Genomic DNA, 25,458 nt, shown 5'->3' with positions numbered 1-25,458 from the left:
TAGTGATCCGCAAATTGGGATAGAGGTTCCAGAACAGATCCGATCCCTGAGACAATTGGTCTCCCTGGCGGTGGTCTTCGTTCCTTATGGATCTTAGGGAGTGAATAGAAATATGGCATCCTTGGTGTCCGGGCCAGGAGGAAATCAGCCTCGGTCTTTGATATCCAGTTGTTAGTTTCAGCTTCATCCACCATTAATGTGATGGTTCTCTGTAAGCGTTCTGTCGGGTCTGTCGTGATCACTTCATAAAATTCGTAGTCACTGTTTAGTGGTGGGGGTCCGGCTATTGTTGCCACGACCTCTCCCTTTGTTATTGTTGCCTCTGTAGCCTCTGCGAAAGTATGCTTTAAGGGATGTGTGAGTGGGACTCTTGTAGGAGGAGGGATGTTCTGAACCCATAGTTTTGGAGCCGGCTTTGTAGAAGGAGCAGTGAAAAGAGCCTCTAGGGGAAGGGAACTGTAAGGGCCCCATAGACTTAGCAGTTTCGGTATCCTTCTTCATCTTTTCTAGGGATGCGTCAACTGCAGGCCGAAAAGATGTTCCTGATCAAACGATTGATTTAAAATAGCAGTTTGAACCTCCTGCTTGAATCCGGAAACCCGGAGCCAAGCGTGTCTACCCAACAAGACGCTAGTGTTAATTGTGGTATCGGCCACACCGAACGCACATTTTATTGAGGTGTTGGTACTGAGTCTGCCCTCCTGGATAAGGTCGTTGGCTTCTACTGATCAGGAAGGTGAATTTCAAGCTTGTTGTAGTGAGCCCTGTCATACCTGGCCAATAAAAGCTTGGGCATTGGCAATGGCAATGGTTTGCAGCCTGCGACGTAATACGTCTCCCTGATGCGTCAATTAATTTGGATTCCTTATCGGAAGAGGGGGGTGTCACCTGTACTCTGTGAGTTTGCACGCTTGCGTGCGCGAGTTATCACAAGGGAATCCAAGGAAATCTGACCTTTAATATAAATTGGGAGCTGCCTTGTATTTTTTATCCACCTGGGATTGAAAACCTTGGTTCTGACTGGGTCTTTAAAAACTTCTGGGGCATGTTTTAGCAAGCCTTTCAACATTGGCAGGGTGCTTGTTGAAAATCTTCAACTAATGGGTCGGATTGTAAGGGGACCCCGTGGTACTGGGCAGCTCTGTTGATTAGTTGCACGAACCCAGTGTTGTCATCAGGTGGTGACGGTTTAGATGGATAGAGATCCGGATCATTATTTGGGTTGGGATCTATATTGTAGTCACCCCAAGTGTCTATATCATGTGGGATGTTATGCGAATCGTCATCCCCATGTGGATCTATATCTCTACCTGTGTCATCTTCACTATCTGATGGTGCGTGGGCAAATGTCTTCGTTCGGTGCCCAAGATTTTGGGTCTGAATCTTCTTTGGAGAAAGTTTGAGAGGTTTTCGGTGGAGTCTTAGACTCTTTAGGTTTTTGCGGCTCCGAAACACTTCAGAAGCCTTTTTCAGCTCCGAAGATTTCTTTGGTTCCTAGTGTTTGTCCTTGCTATGCTTCGATACCGAGGGCTTTGGCGTCGAGGCTGTCTTCGGCGTGGACAAGTGTTTGACTTGTTGCTTCGGTGCCGAGGAGAACTTTCCGGCGCTGGAATGGGTATGGCTCGAGCCCGAGCCGGAAAGCTTATGTTTAGGTTTCTTAGCCGGGCCCGAGGGAGGGGCGTCTGAAACATGTTGCGGGTGTCGACCCGCGCCGGAGGGTGAGGGTGTTACTGGAGCCTTCGGTTTATTTTTCGGGAGGGGGTTTTGGTAATCAGGGACCGCTGAGTGACTGTCGGCGTCGGAGTCGTCGGCCTCGGAGACGAGTTCTTCATCACCGGATTGTTCCGGCTGGATATTGGGGTCTGCTTCGAAGATGTCCGGAATCGAACTGCTATCGCGAGACATTTCGTGCCGTCGGCCCCGACGATCACGGATGGTTGTCTTTGACCTGAAAGATGCACAGGCCTTGCAGTCTTTATCTTCGTGCTCCGGGGAGAGGCAGAGATTGCACACCTCGTGCAAGTCTGTGTGTGGGAACTTAGCACTACACCCAGGGCATTTTTTTAAAGGAGTCCTTTCGATTGACTGCAGGCATTGTCGGCGCTGAGAGGCCCAACGGCCCACGTCAAAAATCGAGGGGTTTGTTTTAAGATACGGGTCGTAAAGGGAAACGTGATCGAGACAATACCATCGAGTGGAGAGGGACAGCGCGTCGAAGGGGGAGTCAAAACCGATATCGACCCGGAGCGCAGCAATTCACATCTGAACCCGATGGCGGAAAAAAACAATCTAAGGATGGAGTCGAAGCCCATGTGCACTATCGTCCTAGGGAGGAGTCACCTACCTTGTGACTACAAAGACTTCTTTCAAGACAAAAACAAAGTGCAAACATCCGAGCCCAACACCAGATGGCGATCTATGCAAAAGTATACAATCTGCAGCTCATATGCCTTGAACATAAGTTTTCCTTCTTGTACTAGTTTCTGCCCTCTTTTCTTATTCTCCTCGGAGATGTATTGGGGTAAGTCTTAGAGAAGATGGTGGAGTGGTATGAATAGGACTAGTAGCAATGTCATTTTTCTTTTTGAGAGGGAATTTATATCCTGTATCCACTTTCCTTTAGAAGGGTGGTATCACTGGCTTTGTTGTAGTATGTCCAGTGTCTGGAATATTATACATTTTCTTTTGTTTTGGATCCAGCTTTTCTTGCATGGTTTCCAGAATTGGCTCCGGAGGAACATCTATCTGTTTCAGCGACGAGCTGGATTTGTCCTTTTTGCCTTTCGTAACTGAGGTTTTAAGTGCCGAAGTTGTGTGAGCTTGACTTGAGCTCAAGCCGAAAGTTTTGACATGTGCTTTCGGTGCTGAGCTGGAGGGCCGGGGCGTTGAAAGCAGAGTCTCGATGCCGACCATGGCCTGATGGCAGTGGTGGCCCAGAAGCCTTATGTTTAGTGGAAGCGTGTTTTGTGGGCAAAGGGACTTTAGTACTCACAGCAGCTTGACCAGCAGGAACCTCATGAGACTCCAGTTCTATTTCCAGCTCGGAGTCAAAATCTTGTACGAAGAAGGCCTCTTCTTCTGCATCAGACGCCTCCATTTCTTGTTCAATATCTTCTCCGAAGATAAGGGGGTGTCTTTGCCACTTTGTTGCTGCATTTCTTTTGGTCGAGCCCGACGGTTCCGGAGGGTCTTTTTTGTAGTGAAACGAGCAGCAGGCGTCACAGTCTTCTTCCTTGTGCTCCAGACAGGCACAGTTTACAGATCTTGTGAAGGTCGGTGCGTGGATATTTGGAGTGGCACCGAGGGCAGAATTGGAACGGAGTCCGTTCCATCGGCAGATTACTCAATGAAGTTATATGAGTGGAACTGGAAAGAAACGGGCTAGGCCCGATAGCCGCAGATCGAGATTTGTCGCTCCAACTGATTACGTTTTTAGATTTTCAAAACGCGGAGGATGGGAAAAAATGTTCAAAACAATAACGGCACGGGTACAGTAGTATTGCCAACCTAAGGGATTCCGACAAACGGTCTTGAACCAGAGCAGAGCAAACTACGTCTGAATCCGATGGCCGACAGAAAATCTAACAATGGAGCCGATGCCCATGCGCACCATCACCGAAAGGAGGAGTCACCTTACCTTGTGACTGGAAATGTTCTGTAGGAAGCTGGCTCTGTATGTATTATACCACAGTAAGAAATTGTGTGCACAGATTCCAGTGAGTCCCCAGAGGTATAGCAGAGGCTAAAATAGATAATCCCTAACAGCTTTATTTGTAGTAGTGTGGTCCAGCAGTTAAGCTTAGCAGAGGGTGTGTTAAGCATTTATTGTATTCAGACAGAATCCAGAACAATTAGGTCAGTATAAAAAGGTATTCTTAGGTTTTATTCCGAGATCCGAGCAGGACTTGGCACAGGTAAGTAGAATATATCTTCAAATGCAAAACATTGCAAGGAAATGCAATTGTAGCCATTCAGGAACCAAACCAGGGCTAGTCGTTTTTCAGGGGGCATCTCTAAGATGCCCTCTGAGTGATTTTTACATTAAATCCCACGCTGGCATCAGTGTGGGTTTAATGTGCTGAGAAGTTTGCTTCCAAACTTCCCAAGTTTCAGTAAAGCCATTGTGGAGTTTGTTATGACCAACTCCCAGACCATATACTCTTTATGTATTTACTGCACTTACAATGTTCCGCCCTGGCATTCAGAGAACCTGCCAAGTGCTGACTCACCGGGATCATGCCCTGTTTTTCCAGCCATGTCCGAGATGCAGGGCCTCTTGACAAAGGGTCCACAACCCCACCCTGCTTATTGCAGTACCACATGGCGGTGGTGTTGTCCGTGAACATCTGCACTGACTCCCCCTTAGAGAGATAGAGGGAAGAAATGCTTTCAATGCCAACCAAATTGCTCAAAGCTCCAACAAATTGATGTGGAGCCCGACTCCGCCGGAGACCAGTGTCCCCTGATTTCCACCTTTCCCATATGGCCGCCCCATCCCTTGTGTGACACATCTGTCACTACTGTGGCTGGAGTCGACGACGTTGAATCCAATGGGGCCCCTCCGACCGTGCGGGCCTGAAGGCTCACCAAAAGTGTCGGCCTGCTCAAATACGCAGCACATGGGCCTCGTAAAATTATTTTATTTGAGCGGTGGTTGCTCCGGCTCCCGAAAACGGGGGAAGGCGCGAAGTCGAACCTGGCACCGGCTCTGCAGAACTATGCCTAGAACGCTGATGCTCCTTACCTGTCTCGTCAACGGACGACAGACGAGGCGAAGTTGAAGTCTGCTTGGACGACTACTCCTTCTTGTGCCTCTTCTCAGAGTGTCCCGAAGACCTAGAGTGGGAGGAAGAAGACTTAGGGCTCTTAGAGCGGTCCTGCAACCTCCTCCTCTACGAACAAGCCCGGGATCTACGCTGAATCTCGCTGGCTGATGTCGACTGCCAGGATGCAAGGAGTTTCAGAGCTTGCTCCCGCAAGGCCTACGGAGCTATGGCCTGACAGTTCGAGCAAGACTTTGTTTCGTGGTCATGCTGGAGGCACCACAGACAGATGAGGTGGGGGTTGGTTACTGACATGGCGCGATGACAGGTGCCTCACAGTTTAAACCCTGTACGTCTAGATGACATACCTCAACACACACAAAAAAGTTTGATCTATGTAGGAAAGTAGGATCTTTCTTTTATTATTACTCCCACTTTTTACCTGGTGTCAATATGTTTTGACCGTAGTTTGCTGGGTTCCTGCTAAACACCCCCGTATCTGTGCCATCTCTCCCAAAATGGCTTTGGTAAGTACTTTGTTACCTCCATAATTGTTTACTGGTTTACCCTTTTAAGTCCCTAGCATATAGTACTAATGTACCCAGGGCATAGTACACCAGGGGACTCCCCTGGTCCTCAGCATGTATTATGCCACCCATAGGAGTCCACTTAAACTCTGACTACAGGCCTGCCATTGCCACGTGTGTGAGATGGTGCTTGCACCTCTTACAATAGATACGTTTCCTTATATCTGAGGTCACTGCACTTAAAACCTAAAAGTCACCCTATGGGTAGGCCCTTCAGTCCTTAGAGCAGGGTGCTTGGTTAAACTCCGGTGTCGATTCTTCAGGCTTTGCAAGTTCGCTCAGCCATTCTAATACGTATAGTGGACATCAGTCATCATGAGATGTCTAACTATATAATGGCTGCGCTCAACCTAGTCATGTTTGGTATCAAACATGTTGCAATCATACCCCAACACCTATTCCGTTGTTAGAGGTCTGAACCCATGGTCTTGGAGGTCCCTTAGAGGAGCCCCCTGTACTACTGGTTACAGCCTTTCAAGGTCTGCCAGCAAGCTAGAGCTCCTTCTGTTGAGCTCAGCTTCAGCAAGGGGAGGTAGAACAATAGGTTTCCTGTCACAGGGAGGTGTGACCACCTTCCAGACAAAACTTGGTGTATTTGGCTGGGGTGGGGGCACTTTCCAGCGCCACTAGACTGCATGGAAGGGCACATTTGGTGCCCTTCCTTGCATACACTGGTTTAAGCCAGTTCAAAAAACGTTGGTTTCTGCTCCGGCATTAAACTGGACAAGGGAGTATCCTACCCTCTGTCCAGTCCCTCATCTGGGAGGGATCCCAGAGTCGTTCCAACTCTTTCCTTGGGTATTTAAGGGCTTCCTCGTGGGTGGGTCCTCAGATACGTCGCGAAACAAGACTCACCTCTGAAACCAAGACACTTTTCGACCGTCTGGACACTGGTACTTCGCCTGGAACTGAGACTGCATCAAGGAAGACTTCCGCTGCTTCTGGTCTCGCTGCTCTGCAAGTATTCTGCCTCGGCAGTGTCTGTGCTTCGCTTAGGTTCTCCAAAAGACCTGTGGGCATTAAGAACATCCGAAGTAATCTCCCTTAGAGTAATGCAGCCACTCTTCTGCAACTGCAGATACACCATCGAAGCTGACCGGTCGCCTTCCCAGGGACTTCCTGAGGCTCAGCAACATAGGCGGTGGATCTGTGGTTCTCCTGAGGCCTGACCTGTCTTACCTGCAATTGGAGGAACATATCCCTTGTCAGAACCGCTGCGACCAAACCCCTGTGCCCTGCGTCAACTTGCCATTGCCACGGCTTGTTGGCTCTGCACTCCAGAGATCTTTGGGCTACAAAAAGCTCCAGTCTCCAGCATCTCATCCTTCGAAGAACAGCATCCTCCCTGCATCTCTCATCGTGGGCCTCCATTTTTGGTGAGCTGCCAGAGGTCCTCTTGCGACTCCTGTGCCTTTGGCCTGTAGTACCTCTTGAGGGTCTTCTCCTGGTTCAGTGGGCTCCTCTGCTTGCTCGGGCCTGCCCTGAATCCTGCACATGGGGAGTCCCTTGGACCTTGCTGGTCTCAACGATTGCATCTTTTCATCTTCCATGCCAGTTGCGACTACCAAGGCTAGTTGGTGCTCCCACCTGATACCTAATCTGACAGTCATCTAAATCTCAATCCCTCCCCAGATAGGCTGGATGGATGAAGCAGACAATAGTGAGAGGAACTGAAAGACAACTTAAGGGCAGAATGATATGCTGAGGAAGGAGCTTCATTATTTTAACAGGCTATGATAGGGAAGGAAAATATTGTCAAAGGAGATGAGATGAAGAGACAAACATTCACAATAAAACATTCATTAACACGAGTTATGGGAGTTATTCAGCAGGTCTTTCTTGGAGCACATGGCACAGCCATTCACACATACAGCTTAAAAAAGTCTCACCTGTTCTTTCGAGAAGTAAACACCCAACATTTTCAACGTGTTTCTGCCCTTTAGCAGGTCAACCTCCTGGAACCAGGCTGTGCCCTGTTGCTTTGCAGATATGAACTTCATCAGTGTGCGAAATGGTGTGGGGTCTTGGGGCATCTCTAGGACTATAACCACCTTGGGGCTCACGGCTGGTTTGAGAGATTGATACAAAGACATTGTTAGAAATGAAACAAATTATTTTTATGGGATCAAAAGCAGGAACCAATCAGCACATTCAACACTACCATGACTATGCTAAAATGACCACCTCATCTCCATATGAGAGTGTGGAGTATGGGTAAAGGAGAAATGCAAAGATATGAAGGCAACCTCAGTCAGTGGCACTGTACAGGCCCCACCAAATTCTTAGCCACCAGATTTATGGTAGGCAAGTTTCACTCTAAAGGCATAATTGTAGTTGTTGTGGCACTCAATGCCACAGCACTTTTATTTATGGATTATTACATAACTGAGCTGAAACGAAGCAGTTGAACTAGTACTTTAACAAACAAATGGCCCGTACAGCAGCAGGACACCCAAGGTACACCCTACACACCTACTCAGACTCTTGTGTAGTTGTCCCTTTCCTTCGTTTACAATTATTTTTTAATAGCTGTATACTGCATTTGTTCGTTGAATTGTATTACACTAACATGTCACTAAAGGCTACTATGTAGTACCTTTCGGAGAGGCCTGATACACAGCCAATCATCAGGCTTTAAAGTGGGAACGGAGAGAAGGTTGGGATTACATATTTAAGATAAGGTGAACTATTCTCTTTCATGCCCAACATGATATTATTTTGTCTGTTTTCTGTCCAGATCCTCAGTCTCCTGAGGATGATGCTATGCATTTCCTGGATGTCTCGAAAGCGGTTCTGGTTATCTGGAGAGGGTGGAGAACTTCAGGCAGGATTCCTCTTTCATGGTCAATTGTGGGCCTGCCAAACTTTGAGCAGGTAGATTTAATCTCAGATTTCCTTTGCCTATTCCCAGTTTGATGTTCCCTGCCTTTTGGGGGGACATGGTGGCCCAACGTGAGGATTATCAACTTCCCTTGCTGAGTGTCAAGGGTGAGGGGGTCTTTGTCTGAAATTTACAGGGCAGCCAATTGGGCACGTACCTCTACCTTTATCAAACATTATCGGATCATTCAGGTCCTGCTGTTGAGGATCTGTGTAGGCGCAGGGTTCTGTCTGCAGTGTTGTAATTATTGTTACTTTTTTGTTACTAAAGTGTGTTGTGTCTACATTCTGCTCTGTTGTCCTGGGGTTTTCTTTGGCTTGGATGCATCTCATAGAGCAAGGAATCTAAACAAGAGGGATGAGAAGGTAATACTTAGATTGCATTACACCAAGTTCTTCAATCGTTTAAATTCCTACCTCCCTCCTTCAGCCCCAGACCTGTTAGTGCAGGCCAAGCGTGTTTTCAGGGACTTGTTGAAGAAAGAGGAAGGATGAGCTTTTATGCTGTGGGAACGCATTGGGAGAAGCACAGAGGCCTCATAGGGCGAGGCATCTAAGCGAGAGAAGGACATGGAGTTATGTTTTTCATAGAAAATCATCATTAGCATTGACAAGTGTCCTCCCTACACTGGTCATTTACCCGGTTCATTCCCTTGCCTGGAAGCCAGGTGCCTTGCTGATAAGTTTCAAGACACCTAATTAAGGCACAACAGTATATGAAAGGATTGCTCGATTCTTCTTGTGAAGTTTCTGATCTCTTTCCTTACTGTTTCTTTCCTGAACCTTTCCACTGGCCCCAGTTTTCTTCACCCCAAACACACACTCTGATACTCTGTAGTGTAACAGTAGTTAGGATTGGTGGTGTCTGAAGGTGGACTCTCTTGAGCAGTATGCCAATTCTTAGGAAGTCATAGAACCTGGCAGATCTTAAGCATCAGCTATATAATTGTTTTGTTATGGTGTAAAGACTACAAGTTTAAATGCTACTGGGACTTCACTGTGCTTGTCGACCAGTTCAGAAGGTTAGTGATGTTGTATACTGTCGCATTAGAGGAGAATGACATTGCATCATCCCAGAAAAAACATATCACTATGATAACTGAAAGTACATTAGTAACATTTTAATATATTTCTTCAGCACGGGGTTCTTTAAAAGGAATAATGTTACTTACCAGTATGCATCTGTTCTTGGCATGTAGAGCTGCAGATCTATACACTGTGCATAGATCGCCATCTGGTGTTGGGCCCGGATGTTTGCAATTTGTTTTTCCTCTTGGAAAGTCTTTGGAAGTCACGAGGTTGGTGACTCCTCCTTTGGTTCGTATTGCGCATGGGCTTCGGCTCCATCCTCAGATTGTTTTTCGCCAGCAGGGAAAGATGGAGCGTAGTAATAACAGTAAAGAAACCCATGTGTGTTGTATCTAAATAAGATAGACTGGAACGGATACAGGTAGCCGGGGAGGCGGGTGGGCGTGTATAGATCTGCAGCTCTACATGCCAAGAACAGATGTATACTGGTAAGTAGCATATTCCGTTCGAGACATATGAGCTGCACATTATACACTGTGCATAGACTATATAGCAGTACCCAACCCTAGCGGCGACCACCGGCATCCGTTGCAGTTGTTTGGAACAGTGTTTTTAGTACAGCCTGGCCCACACTAGCTTGTTGCTTGGTTTGCACATCTACACAGTAATGTTTTGTGAAAGTGTGCGGTGTTGACCATGTCGCTGCTTTGCAGATGTCATCTAGTGGTATGTTTCCTAGAAAAGCCATAGAAGCCCCTATCTTCCTTGTTGAGTGGGCTTTAGGGGGAACAGATAGCGTTTGTTTTGCTTTGTGGTAGCAAATCTGTATGCATTTTACAATCCACTTAGCTATCCCTGATTTAGAAATAGGGTTGCCTTTATGTGGTGGAGAAAGAGACAAATAGCTCTTTGGTTTTTCTGAAAGGTTGTGTTCTTTGGATGTAGTAAAGTAAGGCCCTTTTAACATCCAGTGTGTGTAAAGCCCTTTCCGCAACGGTTTGGGGTTGCGGGAAAAAGACTGGTAATTCTACCGACTGGTTTAGATGGAATGGAGAAATTACTTTGGGTAGAAATTTGGGGTTGGTGCGGAGTACAACCTTGTTCTGATGCATTTGGAGAAAAGGTTCCTGTATAGTGAGTGCTTGTATTTCACTAACCCTTCTGAGGGAAGTGATGGCCACTAGAAATGCTGTTTTCCATGTGAGAAATTGCAGCTCACATTTATGTAATGGTTCGAAAGGGGGTCCCATTAACCGTGTGAGGACTATATTCAAGTTCCAGACAGGTGTGGGTGGCACTCTGGGTGGAATTACTCTTTTAAGGCCTTCCATAAAAGCTTTGATGGCAGGCACCCTGAAAAGTGATAGGTGCTGCCTGTTCTGTAAGTAGGCAGCAATTGCTGCGAAGTGTAACCGAATGGATGTATATGCTAGTTTACACCTTTGTAGATGGAGCAAGTAACATATGATGTGCTGTATGGACGCATTTAGAGGATTGATTGTGTTGTTGTGGCAGTAAACAACAAATCTTTTCCACTTTGCAGCATAGCATGCCCTAGTAGTCGGGCGTCTAGCTTTTTTTTCTTCTTCCAGAGTTTTATATAGCGCAAACTTGACCCGAATCCAATCAGGTATCAGAGCGCTTTACATAGCACCAGTTACGTTACATGAGGACACACATTCATTCTTTGTTAGGCACGGGGAGATTAAGTGATTTGCCCAGAATCACAGGAAGTTCAGCGACATTACCGAGACTCGAACCTAGTTCCCCAGGTCTGAGGTCGAGCGCCCTAGCCGTTAGGCCAACTCCTCTCCCTGATAATGTTCATGCAATCAGGGGGAAGGTTAAGGTATCCGAATTCTAGGACCTCAGGAGCCAGATCGCAAGGTTGAGCTGAGCTGAGTCCGGGTGCCTGATCTCTCCATGGTTCTGGGTTAGGAGGCATGGTGAGAGGTGTAGCTACTAGGATCAGTGTTAGGGAATGCTGTTGTAGCTTTCGCACCACTAATGGAATTAGTGGGAGAGGTGGAAAAGCGTATGCAAATTTGTTTGACCAGTTCATCCATATCGCATTGCCTTTGGACAATGGGTGTGGATATCTGGCGGCGAAGCTTGGGCATTTTTTGTTTTCGTGGGTGGCGAATAGGTCTATGTGTGGATGCCCCCACTTCTGAAAGAACGGGTGAAGTTCCCATTCGTGAATTTGTTGCGTTTGTCTGCTGAGCAGATCTGCCACGGTGTTTTGGACTCCTGGGACGTGTTGGGCCAGGAGAAAGATTTTCTGTGGAATTGCCCATCTCCATATGCTCTGTGCTAATTGAGAGAGCTGTGGAGAGTGTGTCCCCCCCTGTTTTTGAATGTAGTACATGGCAGTCATGTTGTCTGTGCGAATGCCTTGCCTGAAATCTGCGTCTGGAAGGATTTTAGGGCTAGGAAGATTGCCAGTAACTCCAAATGATTGATGTGGAGTAACTTCTGTTGCGGCGTCCATGTGCCCTGTACTGTGAGATGTAACAGATGAGCTTCCCAGCCGGAGAGCGATACGTCTGTTAGGATTATTTGTGGAACCGGGTCCAGGAACGGTCGACCTCTGGAAAGGTTTGTGGTGTTCCACCACTGCAGAGAGCGATGGGTGCGACCGTCTACCAACACCAGATCTGTCAGTTGCCACTGGGCCTGGTTCCACTGGTGCGCTAAGCACACTTGGAGTGGATGCATCTGGAGTCTTGCATGGGGCACTATGAAAATGCAAGAGGCCATCATCCCTATCAGTTGCATAAACACTCTTACTGGGAGAGAGTGTTGAAATATGAATTTCTGACGCAGAGCTGTATGTTTGCAATCCTGGCAGGATTGGGATAGGCTATGGCTTTTGAGGTGTCTATGGTAGCACCGAGGTATTGTTTTGTGTGTGATGGTACCAGGTGGGACTTTTGATAGTTCACTGTGAAACCTAGCTGGTGAAGCAGTTGGATTGTAGCGGCGGTGTGTTGCACACATTGTTCGTAGGACGTGGCTTTTATTAGTCAATCGTCCAAGAATGGGAAGACGTGAATGTACTGTCTTCTGAGGTGTGCAGCCACGACTGCTAGGCACTTGGTGAATACCCTTGGTGCTGTTGTTACCCCGAACTGGAGCACCTTGAACTGGTAGTGTTGCCCGTCCACCACAAATCTGAGGTACTTTCTGTGAGTCTGGTGTACTGGGATGTGAAAGTATGCGTCTTTCAAGTCCAGAGTGGTGAGAAAGTCGTTCTGGGAGAGGAGTGGAAGAACCTGTTGAAGGGTTACCATGTGAAAATGGTCTGAATGTATGTAAGTATTTAGAGGCCTGAGATCTAGGATAGGTCGTAGAGTCTTGTCTATCTTTGGAATCAGAAAGTACAGGGAGTAGACCCCTACATTTTGTTGATTTATGGGGACCAGTTCTATGGCTTGTTTTTGCAGGAGGGAGATTACCTCCTGTTTTAATAACGTAGCATGTTCTTGAGACATAGGGCGTTGCCTGGGTGGAATGTTTGGGGGGGTAGATGTTAATTCTAGGCAATACCCTGAATGAATAATTTGGGTCACCCATCTGTCTGAGGTGATTGTCTCCCAGACGTGAAGGAAATGTTGTATTCTGCCCCCGACCGGAGTGGAATGGTCTGGAGGGAGCAGGGGAAAGTCATTGGGTAGGCGGTGTGGCAGAGCGGGCGGTATTTGTCTTGCCTCTGCCCTTATTATTATTGCCTCTGTATCCGCCTCTTTGATAACCCTTTGTGAAGGTAGATTGAGGAGGGGATTTGTATGACGTGTGTGAGAAGTTGGCCTGATGTATGATGTCACTAGTTCTAGTGTACACCTTATATCAATCCAAACAACCCTTATGGTGATTGGTTGTAAAGTCAACCTTATAGACCAGCTATCCTAGTGGTAGCATGGACAAGAGCAGTCTTAGGCTAGACTCTGAATGGCATGTGAAGCCAGCTGTGATACCATATATAATCCCTTGAATACCAAATGAAAGGACACCACAACAGATATATATATAAAATAAAGTGTATTTATTCTAGTCAAACCCTCAGCACTCTTTATGAGATTAGAGGTAAGTACAACACAGTCTTATTCAAGCATACATTAAGTCACACAGGTAAGTAATACAGTTAGGCCCTAGGGGCCACGCAAACCATATACTAAAGAAGTGGTATAAGGACCACTGTCACGGAAATAGAATAGGCCTAGGCCTAGGGAATCGCTGGGGCTACACTACACTAGCAACAGTTAGGAAGTGGGAGGCCCACGGGATTCAGGTGCAGAGTGGAAACACTCACGCGTAATGCGTAAAAGTCGATAGAATTACTAGTAGTTAGAAACTAACAGTTTAAAGACACTTCTGAAGCAGCTAGAGAGTCGAGACTCGGAAACTAGACCCTAGGATAGTCACTACCCTTGTGAGCACCGAAGTATCCAAGTTACCTAGCCCACGGGCTGCGGGTGCATAGGTGTGAACTTGCGTCGGGTTTCGTAGTGGACTTCTATAGATGCCTGAAGGAAAGTTGCTGACAGGCAGTCAGTGAAGAGTGTCCGGTGGATCCCAAGGCTGGGATCAAGAAGAGAGGATACCTGCAAGCAGAAGGGACAGAGTCAAGGTCACTAGCCAGTGACCACGTGGAACCAGGAAGGAACCAGGCGATGTCGTGAAGATTGCAGGTGAAAAGGTGAAGCTTGTCGCTGCAGCCACGGGTACCAGGAGACGTCGAGGACGACCAGGACCAGGAGGCGAGCTGTCCCACGAAGGCTCTTGCTGTCGGCGGCGTCGAAGTCGAACTCGGACTCACCAAGCCTTGGCAAGCGGAACCCACGAAGAACGGAGGACTTGCTTCTGGTGCAGACCAGGAAGGTCTGGGGTGCTTCTCTTTTGCAAGGAAGCGGGAGCAAGTCTGGAGGAGCCAAACCAGCAGTGAAGATTTCAAGGTTTGTCGTCACTAAGGCCGCTAGCCAACGGGCAAGCAACCGGACAGACGCGGCAAGGAGGTAAATGCAGAAGGGCCCCACGCAGGACTCGTGGAGTGTGGGGGGCTGATCTTCGGTGCAGATGGTGCTTGGGGTTGGGGCTTCTCAATCCCCGGTGCACAACTTCGAGGGTGCCTCAGAAGCTGCGCTGGAAGATACTCGCCACTTTTCCCAGGTAGCCGGTCCCACGTCTCTCGTCGCCTCCACGCATCTCAGCTCGGCTGTGGATGTGGATCAGGGTCGGAGAAGTCTGGAAGTCAAGGCTCTGGTCGGGCTCTGCAGTCGGTCCCTCGTAGAACTTCAGCAAAGCAAAGGGTAGTCTCTTGATGGTGCCTGTTTGCACAGGGTAGCCACTCCTTGGCCACAAGGGAGATTCTTCAGTCTTCTTCTTTCGTCGAATGTCGAAGGTCCAGAGTTTCTGTTCAAGTTGCAGGTTCAGGATAATCTAATCTCCTGGGGCCCAGCTACCACTCTTATACTAATCTGGGGGTCTGGGTTGCCTGCTAGGTCACGCCTTATGGGTGGGACCTGGGAGGGGGGTGGTTACACCCCCTTCCCTTTGTCCAGTTTCGCGCCAGGACTTGGGCTGGAGTGCCCCAGCACCGGTTTGACCTGGACTATGCACGGGACACCTTGTGTGACCCAGGCATGTCTCATTCTTTTCATCCCTCCATGCCCCAATACACTAAGGCCTGTCTGGGGTGGAGCTCGCACCTCCCAAGGCAGGAAACCTATTGTCCAAGCCTCCCTCGTGTCTGTGGCAGCAGCATCCATTTTGTGATGCTGGGGCTCTGGTTAACTTTAACCGGGTAAGTAGGTTACAACATGTCTTCTCCCTCTAGAAGGGAGGGATAATATCCTCATCCCCAGAAATGGTATGGGGGTATTATTCCAAAGGGTTAGACACCTTACACGACATGTTTTGATAAAGCCAAACCATAGTTTCCATAACCGTTTAAGATTATAAGGCACTTTAAGAGTATATGGTAGGCTATATCATAGAACAGCTATAAGGACATGGTTCCGAAAGCTGCAGACAGGCTCAGCTCATGCTAGAGCACCATCTCACATGTTACCAAGCACTCTGCCTCCAGGATTGTTAAGGCCTGCCATAGGAGTGGCTGATAGGTACACATGTGTCTATATGTAAGTTAGGTATAGGAATACTACACCTAAGCAAGGAGTGATTACACGACCTTGCCCCAGCTGAGCGATCAGCCAGTTGTGTCATAATGGAAGGCCAGGCCAGGGGTGGCATAATACATGCTGCAGCCCCTGGTAGGCCTAGGGTACACCTATGCCCTGGGTACCTAAGGTACACTGTACAGGGGCCAATAAGGTGATCCTATCCAAATGGGTTATGCACCTAAAGTACATAGTATCAATTTAGAGAGAGAACAGCAGGGCTGTGGGTCTGATTAGCAGGCCCACAGCCACATCTAAGTCGAAAACCAGTAAAGCAAAAGCAAAAAGTGGGGGTGGACATAGAAAGCAGACCCTACTCTCCTACAATGTGGATGCACTATCCGAGTAGCCCCTGCCTGTGCCCCAAAAGGAAGAGCGGCGAAAAGAGCGCCTAGGAGTGTGCGACTGTAGGGCTCCCATGGATTTCGCCGTGTCAGTATCTTTTTTCATCTTTTCGAGGGCTTCATCAACTTTTGGGCCAAATAGATGATCTTGGTCGAATGGGTGGTTCAATATAGAGGCTTGTACCTCAGGTTTAAAACCTGAAACTCTGAGCCAGGCATGGCGACGGAGAAGGACACTGGTGTTTATGGCCCTGGAGGCTGTATCTGCTGCATCTAGGGCACAGCGTATAGAGGTATTAGTTATTGTTTTTCCCACTTGGATCAATTCATTAGCCCTATTCCTGTATTTTTCAGGGAGATGGTGCATGATGGTCTCTAACTCATCATAATGCGCCCTGTCGTATCTGGCCAATAGCGCTTGCGTGTTGGCGATACGCCATATATTGGCGGCTTGTGACGCAGCGCGCTTCCGTGACGCGTCTAGGAGCTTGCACTCTTTGTCAGGTGGTGGTGCTTCGCCTGACGCCTGTAAATTTGAGCGCTTCCTAGCTGTAGATACCACTAGTGCAGGGCCTTTAATGTATGAAGGGTCTGTGGGGGCGGCTTTGTATTTTTTCTCTATACGGGGGTTTAGGACCCTGGCCCTGACTGGGTCTTTAAAAACCTCCGGTGCATGTTTGATTACTCCCTTTAACATAGGTAGAATGGCAGTGGACCTATTTGCATTATCGAAGGTGTCTAGGAGAAAATCTCCCTCCACTGGGTCAGTATGCAACTCCACCCCGTGGTAGTGTGCCGCCCTTTGTAGTAGGTGGTGAAAGCCTAACGAATCTTCAGGTAGGGATGGCCTAGATGGGTAAAGGTCATCCTGTGGGACATCTGGGATGTCCGGATTGTTATAGTCGTCCCATGGGTCTGGAGATCCAGTAGGGGTGGGGTTTTGTGGCACATCTGCTGGATCATAATAAGGGTCTCCTAAATCATCTGGGACAGGAGTCAAGGTTGGGGAACGATGAGGCAGGGGTGGAGAAGGTGGAGGTGGGGAGGGTGGAGAGGGTGGAGGAGGTGGGGAAGGCACTCTGAAAGGGGAGGTAGCAGTGTCTTTCCTCTTTGGAGGTGGAGGTGGAGCTGGTTTGTCCAAGTGTCTCTTTTTTTAAGACAATGTCAAATGTCCAGTTTTTGGATCCTTGATGAGTGTCTTTTGCAGAGGATCCGGTGTGAAAAGTTCTTGCGACACTGGCTGTTCGGTCGGCGCCGAAGTTTTCGGGGCCGACGGCTTTTTAGGTTTGTCTAAGCCGTGCTTCTTTGGGACCTCCGATTTTTTGGTTGGTGCCGAAGAAGGCTTCGGCACGGGAGTGTCGGTGCCGAGGGCCTTGTGATGTTTGGTCGGCACCGGAAGGGCAGGTTTCGACACCGAAGGCTTTGGTGCTGGGTTCGGTGTGGAGGTGGAGGCAGATTTTTTCTTCGGTGCCGAAGGGTGTTTTTCGGTACCGCTGGTAGGCTGGCTCGAGCCCGAGCTGCCGGAAGGCTTAATAGGCTTCTTTACCAGGTCTGAAGGTGGGGTGTGAGAAGCAGTATCCTTGGTCTTGCCTAGGCCCGAAGGCGAAGATGTGACCAAAGCCTTTTTGGGTATCGGCGTGGGTGTGGGAGGGGGTATTGTACTCACGACCCTCTGCGCCGGCATGATGTCCTCCACATCTGAGTCGTCGGCCTCGGAAGCACTGACGAGGTAGTCGTCCTCTTCTTCGATGTTCTGCTGTCCCGGAGCTTCGACGTCACCCCCGAAGATGTTGCCTGGAGCGGAGGTCGAGGAGTGCGCCATGTTGCATCTAGCCCTTCGATCTCGAATAGTCTTTTTAGAGCGAAAAGACTTGCAGGCGGGACAGTCTCGGGCCTCATTTTCAGGGGAGAGGCAGAGGTTGCACACCTCATGAAGATCGGTGTGGGGAAACTTGGACCCACATCGAGGGCACTTCTTGAAGGGAGTTCTTTCCATCAGCCGAGACCGGAGCCGGAATAGGCCCGAAGGCCGCCGTCGACGACCGGAATCGAAGAAGTGCCGAAGAGAAGGTGATTAAGATGATTTATTATCTGAAGGATCTCGATGAGCGAGGATTTTTGCGTCGATCGTTGAACTGGAAAAGTTCGGAACCGGAGCGCGAAGTATTACATCCGAGCCCGAAGGCGGAAAAAAACTATCTGAGGATGGAGCCGAAGACCATGCGCAATACGAACCAAAGGAGGAGTCACCAACCTCGTGACTTCCAAAGACTTTCCAAGAGGAAAAACAAACTGCAAACATCCGGGCCCAACACCAGATGGCGATCTATGCACAGTGTATAATCTGCAGCTCATATGCCTCGAACATGATTTTTTAGGTATACCTGGTGTTCTGACTGACTCCTCAGTAAAGACATTTTTTTCAAAGTCTTCAACTGGGCCTTTTAAGGGTTTCAGTAGGGATTATAGACTACCATATGCACTTCTGGCCCAGCAGCACTAGTCACAATCATTTTCTTTATTATGTTATTTGCCACACTTTAAGATTATGAAATACACTCAAGAAATCTTCCTCTGCTTGATAAATTTACCAGAAAAAAACATCCTACCACAGTCTTGGCTGCAGGTAGGGTTGTCACCTTTCAAAGAGAAAAATACCAGCCATTTCTTGTTGAATTAAGAGGCTGCAAAGACTGGGACATTATACTAGATAGGACTTATCAAAATCATATATATTCATTTGTAACATGACTTTTCTGTGATTCTTTACTTTAATTAACATGGCTCTAGGACACATTTAAAAGTGCTTTCTCTTTATATTTGCTGTTTAAATTATGTACTGATAAGGGATAAAAAAAAAAATGGCTTTAGGTAATTTTGCAGAGGATGCTGACCGTGTGTAAGAGATCCACAAGGCAGTATCTTCAGGGTGCCCAGTAAGCTTCTGAGGAGGTTATCTGGGGAAAAGCTTCAACAGATGACCAGGATGTCCTGAGATGGCTTCCCGGTTATCATCTAAACGGGTCTCGGCCCCTTGGTTTACTGCAGCACTATCGGCGTTGCGCCGGCAGTGCAAGGTGGCTGTAAGGGCCTGGCGGTCGCAGTACGACTCGGAGGCCAGGCTGTCGTATAGGATGGAGGTCAAAGCACACCATCGCGCTATCCTCTTGGAAAAAAAGGGTTATCTGGCCAAGAGGATAGAGGCTGCCTCTAACTCCTGCAAGGAGATCTTTACGATTGTCAGGGAATTCACGTCTCTGCGACAAAATGCGACTGTGGCTGTTTCTTCTGAGTCGTGGGCCTCTGCCCTGTCTGATTTCTTTAGTACCAAGATCAAATCGATCCAGGATACTTTTCATTCTAGGATCACCGAGGTATGTCCCAGTTATGAGGATGACCTGGACTCGTTGGCCCGTATGGGCCCAGTCCTGGCAGTTTTCCCGCCTATTTCAACTTCGTCATCGTTGGCACTTATGGCCAATCTTAAATCTGGGTCGCCCCTTGACCCGTGTCCTGCCAAGTTTCTGGCGAAGGTGGCGGAAGTGGTTAATCCATTGGCAAATCCTCTTTTAAATCTCTCCCTCAGTCGGGGTTCGGTGCCGCAGGCCTGGAAGCAGGCTATGGTTATTCCTCTCCTCAAAAAGCCTGGCCTGGATCCAAAGGCCTTGGCCAATTATAGGCCTATTTTCCTTCTTCCTGCGTTGGCCAAGATCTTGGAGAAACACGTGCATATCGTGCTCTCCAATTTTTTGGAATCCCATAGCCTGTTGCACCCGTCACAATCAGGTTTTCGCCCTAACTTAAGTACTGAGACGGCGCTTCTGGTAGTGTCTGAATCTGTAAAAGAGGTACTGGATGCAGGGGGTAAAGCCATGCTCGTAATGCTAGACTTGTCGGCGGCCTTCGACACAGTCCCCCATGAGGGTCTCCTTGTCCGACTTCATGACATCGGTTTGAGGGGGACGGTGCTCAGGTGGTTTAGATCCTTCCTGGAGGGCCGGCAGCAAACGGTCTGGGTCCCGCCCAGCTCTACCGTGATGCCGCCTCTGGGAGTAGGAGTTCCACAGAGTTCTGTGTTGAGCCCTACTCTCTTTAACATCTTTATGACCCCTTTGGCGGCCCTGGCGGAGTCTCGGGGGGCTCAGATCATTTCCTATGCCGACGATACTCAGCTCCTCTTTACGTGTAGGAAGGGTGAAGACTTTGATGGGGAGAGTATTCGTGAGTGCCTTATGGCTGTTTTTAAATGGTTTCAGCGTAACAGTCTCAAGTGCAACTCTGATAAATCAGAAGTACTCTTCTTTGGTTGTCCATCTGACCCTGACTGGCAGGAATGGTGGCCTGTCAACATGTTCCCTCCAGCGAGTTCTTCTCAGCTAGCAAAGAATCTGGGGATCAAGATTGACAACGGTTTGTCGTTGAGATCTCAGATTCTTGGTCTCACTGGAACATGTTTTGGCCTCCTGAGAATGCTTCGTAAGTTTCTTCCTTTGCTCTCAGAAGAGCATAGGAAGACGACGGTGCAGGCCTTGATTGGCTCAAGATTGGATTATTCTAACATCTTATATCTTGGCCTACCGGAATATCTTTTGCAACGGCTGCAGGTAGTCCAGAACTCGGCCGCGCGAGCCATCTTTGGCCTGCACAGGCGAGCTAGTGCCTCCAGTCTCCTACAGTCACTTCACTGGCTTCCGATCCGGAAACGGATAGTTTTCAAGGCCTTGACTTTAGCGCATAAGGCCCTTTATGCTTCGGGTGCGAAATATCTTCAAAAGAGACTTGCTTTCTATCATCCGGCCCGAGCTTTGAGGTCTGAGTCACTGTTTTTGGCCGTAGTTCCCCGCATTAAGAAAGCTCGCATTGGAGGGCGTTCTTTCAAGTTTCTGGCACCGCAACGCTGGAATGCTTTGCCTTTGGCACTGCGTTGCACCGCCAATCTGCTGACATTCAGGAAGGGCCTCAAAACCTGGCTTTTTGCTCTTTAAGTTTGGCTGCTTCTCATTTCTGTTTGCGCTGTTTCCTGTCTGCTGTGTTGTGTCTTCTGTTTCAGGTGGTTATTATTAAAAGCGCCGGGACACTCTTTTAGAGTAGCCGAGCGCTATATAAGACTAGTTTTAACATAACATAACATAACATAACATAACAGGAGGGTGGTGATTCTAGAGAGGACTCTGAGTAGGACCCCTTAGGTATTCTTAAGGATCTTAAGCCCTGGAACCTCCTATAAGGTCCAGAGCTTAGAGTGCAGTGGCGCTAAAGAGTGAGGATGAGGGAGAAAATGACTGGGCAGGGATGCCAGTAGACAAATGCAAAAACAGTTGATGGACAGAATGCAGAACAATGTCATACATTCACTCGAGTACAGAGATCTGGGCCTAAATCCATAGTTTTTTTGCTCACCATGCCATTCCAGTTTGAACCCAGCCATATGCAAATCAGTCTTGACCCTGTGCCTCATGGGAACAGTCCAGCCCGAACTGCCAAGCCAGGTACTCCCTGGGCTGGAAACAAGCATCCCAGGACCGGTTTCGGGGTTTCAACCCTCTTCCGCCAGGATAGCCTGATTCCAGTGGCATGGAGAGCACGGGACTCACGTCTGAGCATACCCGGCCCACTCGGGGCGACAAATGCAAAAAAACAGTTGATGGACAGAATGCAGAACAATATCATACATTCACCCCAGTGCAGAGATCTAGGCCTAAATCCATCGTTTTTTTGCTCACCATGCCATTCCAGTTTGAACCCAGCCATATGCAAATCAGTCTTGACCCTGTGCCTCATGGGAACAGTCCAACCCGAACTGATGAGGACATCATAGATAGGGAGTCCCTTACTGGGTCTCATGCCAGGATCCATGTCACCTCCCATGCCCTTTCCCCTGAGGAACGCAATGATAGACAGGATGAGAGAGACCTGAGGTTGCAGCTGGCTATAGAGGAGAGAAAACTAGAGGCCTAGCTAAGGAGAGAATGGCGTAGGCTGGAAGGGCCTCTGCCAGGGAAAAGCGTGCTTTTGAGGAAAGTAAACTAACCCATGAGCATAGTCTTAGAGTTCTGGACTCACAAGCATTGCTGGTGGTGGCAGCAACTATGAATCTATTGTTAGGAACACCACCACACCCACAGACTTGGTGCCTAGCTTCAAGGAGAGGGATGACATATGTTGTTGGAAGGGGCGTTCTCCGGGGGCTTTGGAATACGTTCCTGACCCCCCGTTGACCCACCTCTACCAGAGTTAGGCCGAGCACTGGCGGGGAGGCCCTTCCGGGAAGGGACTCGTTCCTAGGATCGTACACGCTGAACTTACACTCTCTGACAGAGGGACACCACACAGTCGTTCTTAGTAAGACAGAATACTTTATCAGAAGGTCAGGGGATCTTTATGATCCGTGATACAGTCGTAGATCAATGTCGCAAGCGGCGGCGGTTTCGGGATTGGGGTTTTGGGGTAGCGGGACAGTCTTTAAGTTCAGTGTCTCTGCGGAGTATCCTTCGCACAGCTCTCAATCCTCGAGCTGGGGGATTTGGGTTCACTCGGCAATCTCCGCCGATCTTTCTGGATAGGAGCGCCGCGAGTCTCTCAGCAGGCACAGGTGGTTTCGGGTTCTCGGGAGCCGCGACGGTGTCAGCAGGGCTCAGATGGTTCAGAGTTCGGGGAGCCGCGACAGCGTCAGCAGGGCTCAGATGGTTCAGAGTTCGGGGAGCCGCGACAGCGTCAGCAGGGCTTCAGATGGTTCAGAGTTCGGGGAGCCGCGACAGCGTCAGCAGGGCTCAGATGGTTCGGAGTTCGGGGAGCCGCGACAGCGTCAGCAGGGCTCAGATGGTTCAGAGTTCGGGGAGCCGCGCCAGCGTCAGCAGGGCTCATGTAGGTCCAGGTCTTCTCTGCCTCCCGTCCCTTCAGCACCCCTTGTTATACTACCCCTCCTCTTTGAAGTCCGGAGTCCTCGCGGAGAGGGGTCTTGGTGCCTGGGGGCAGTGTGTCAGGATTTCCGGCCGCTCGGCCCTTTGATCTATTCAGGTTAGTCTGGGAGGGACTCCAGACGCCCAGCATGCGAGGCGCCCGCTCACCGGGGGGCTGGTGGCCGATCGAAACCCTCCTTGGGGAGGAGATCAGAGGTGTGACCGAGACGGCGTCTCCTGGTCTCGCTTGGGGGTTTCCCGCTCCCTCGGCCGGGCAGGCGTGGTAGTGTTGTGGGTTCGGCTGGGGCCCCGGCCGGCCATCGGGTCATGGTGGCCGGAAGTCTGTGACATCGGGGATCAGGTGCGGTTGCAGGGTTGCTTGCTGGTCGGGGGGGCCCACGCCACGAGGCCGGTCTCACACGTGCCCCCCCCAGCTAAAAGGCGGGGAGAACTACCCATCCACTTGGGGGTTCTCCTCGCTGAAGCGGAAGAATCGGGACAGGCCGTTGGCGTGGTCCGTCCCGGGGCGATGCTCCACAGTGAAGTCCATCCCTTGGAGGGAGATTGACCATCGTAGCAGCTTGCGGTTTTCTCCTCTCATTTGCATCAGCCACCGTAAGGGTCGATGATCCGTCTGAACTCGGAAGTGGGTTCCGAACAAGTAGGGCCGCAGCTTTCTGAGGGCCCAGACTACTGCGAAGGTCTCTCTTTCAATGGTGCTCCACCGTTGTTCCCGAGGTAGTAACCTTCGGCTGATGAAGGCTATGGGCTGATCTATGCCTTTGTCGTTGAACTGTGAGAGGACTGCCCCGATACCATGTTCTGAAGCGTCCGTCTGGACCACAAACTCCTGAGAGTAGTCGGGGGCTTTGAGTACCGGAGCAGTACATATAGCGGCTTTCAAGGCGTCGAACGCTTTTTGGCACGGGGGAGTCCACTGTATTTTCTTCGGGTGCTTTTTGGAGGTTAACTCTGTGAGGGGGCCTGCGAGGCTGCCATAGTTCTTAATAAACCTCCGGTAGTAACCGGTGAGGCCCAGGAAGGCCCGGACTTCAGTTTGGGTCGTGGGGGGTTCCCAGGACAAGATGGCGTCGATCTTTGGCTGGAGGGGGGCGACCTGCCTGCTTCCCACCTGGTGCCCCAGATAGATCACTGAGCCTTGTCCAATTTGACATTTGCTGGCTTTGATGGTTAGGCCGGCCTGGCGCAGGGCCATCAGTACTTGTCGGAGGTGCTGGAGGTGTTCGGTCCACTGGGAGCTGAATACTGGTATGTTGTCTAGGTACGCGGCGCTGAACCCCTCTAGTCCGGCCAGGACCCTGTTCACCAGTCGCTGGAAGGTGGCCGGGGCATTTTTCATTCCAAATGGCATAACCCTGAAGCGGTAGTGCCCATCCGGGGTGGAGAAGGCGGAGCGCTCCTTGGCTCCCTCAGTGAGCGCAATCTGCCAGTATCCGCAGGTTAGGTCGAAGGTGCTGAGGTAGCGAGCGGCCCCGAGGCGGTCGATGAACTCGTCTGCGCGGGGGATAGGGTGAGCGTCCGCTCGGGTGACCGCATTGAGTCCCCGGTAGTCCACACAGAATCTCAGCTCGGGGGCGACACCAGGGGCGGCTGCTTTCGGGACCAGGACTACCGGGCTGGCCCAGGGGCTGTCGGAGGGTTCAATCACCCCTAGGGCCAACATCTTGGTTACTTCGGTCTGGATGCAGGTCCGGACCCGGTCAGGGACTCGGTAGGCTCGGTGTCTCACCGGCGGGCTGTCGCCGGTGTCTACGTCGTGGACACACCAGTCGGTGACCCTGGGGTGAGGGAGAAGAGGTCTGTGAATTGTCTCAATAGTTGGCGGCAGTCGTCGGACTGTTGGGGGGTGAGGGCGGATGACAGTCTCAACCCCTCTACGGAGCCATCTTTCTCTTTAGCATACAGGGGGTCCGGAAGGGGCTCTGTGTCTTCTTACGTCCCATTGTCGGTGGCCAGAAGCAAACTCAACTCCGTCCTCACGAAGTGGGGTTTGAGGCGGTTTACGTGGAGGACCCGGAGGGGGTTCCGAGGAGACTGAACATCAACCAGATACGTGACTTGACTCTTCCGCTCGACCACTTTGAAGGGTCCAATCCATCTGTCTTGGAGGGCGCAGGGTTTCACCGGGGCCATTACCCAGACCTGTTGGCCCGGCTGAAACTCGACCAACGTGGCATTCTGGTCATACCAGCGCTTCATCTCTTCTTGGCTAGCCTCGAGGTTTGTCTCGGCGAGCTCCCGGAACTTCCGGGTCTGGTTGCGGAGCGTCAGGATATAACGGAATACATCGGGAGAGGTTCCTCGGGGAGCCGTTTCCCAGCCCTCTTTGACCAGGCTCAGGGGTCCCCGGACGGGGTGTCCGTAGAGTAATTCAAACGGGCTGAACCCCAGAGATTTTTGGGGAACCTCCCGGTAGGCGAACAGGAGGCAAGGGAGGAGGACGTCCCATCTCCGGCGAAGGGGTTCTTCGAGGCCCACGATCATCCCTTTCAGGGTCCGGTTAAATCGTTCGACTAGGCCATTGCCTTGGGGGTGGTGAATTGTACGACACCCCGCATTGTTGCCATAGGGACCTCATGTATTTGGAGATAAAGTTCGTTCCACGATCACTCACAACTTTGCGAGGGAACCCCACGCGGGAGAAGATCCCCATCAAGGCCCGGCCCACCACGGGGGCCGTTACGGTGCGGAGGGGAATGGCCTCTGGGTAGCGGGTGGCATGGTCCACCAGGACGAGGATGAACCGGTGGCCCTGG

At 50.0% G+C, this 25,458-nt stretch overlaps 1 protein-coding gene across 5 annotated transcripts in view; it reads right to left on the bottom strand.

The window, feature by feature from the left end:
• The window catches only part of NUGGC (nuclear GTPase, germinal center associated), a 1,337,967-nt gene that overhangs the window by 160,843 nt on the left and 1,151,666 nt on the right, over positions 1–25,458 (bottom strand). For all 5 annotated transcript variants that reach the window (XM_085604518.1, XM_085604516.1, XM_085604517.1 and 2 more), the window contains one exon: positions 7,240–7,415. In XM_085604518.1, the coding sequence (XP_085460644.1) occupies positions 7,240–7,415 (176 nt within the window). The remainder of the gene's footprint in view (positions 1–7,239; positions 7,416–25,458) is intronic.

This window comes from Triturus cristatus, chromosome 5_1 (genome assembly GCF_964204655.1).
Source record: "Triturus cristatus chromosome 5_1, aTriCri1.1, whole genome shotgun sequence".
Lineage (NCBI taxonomy): Eukaryota > Metazoa > Chordata > Amphibia > Caudata > Salamandridae > Triturus > Triturus cristatus.
Note: the sequence above shows the minus strand (reverse complement) of the source record. Positions and strands in the feature narration are given on the sequence as shown.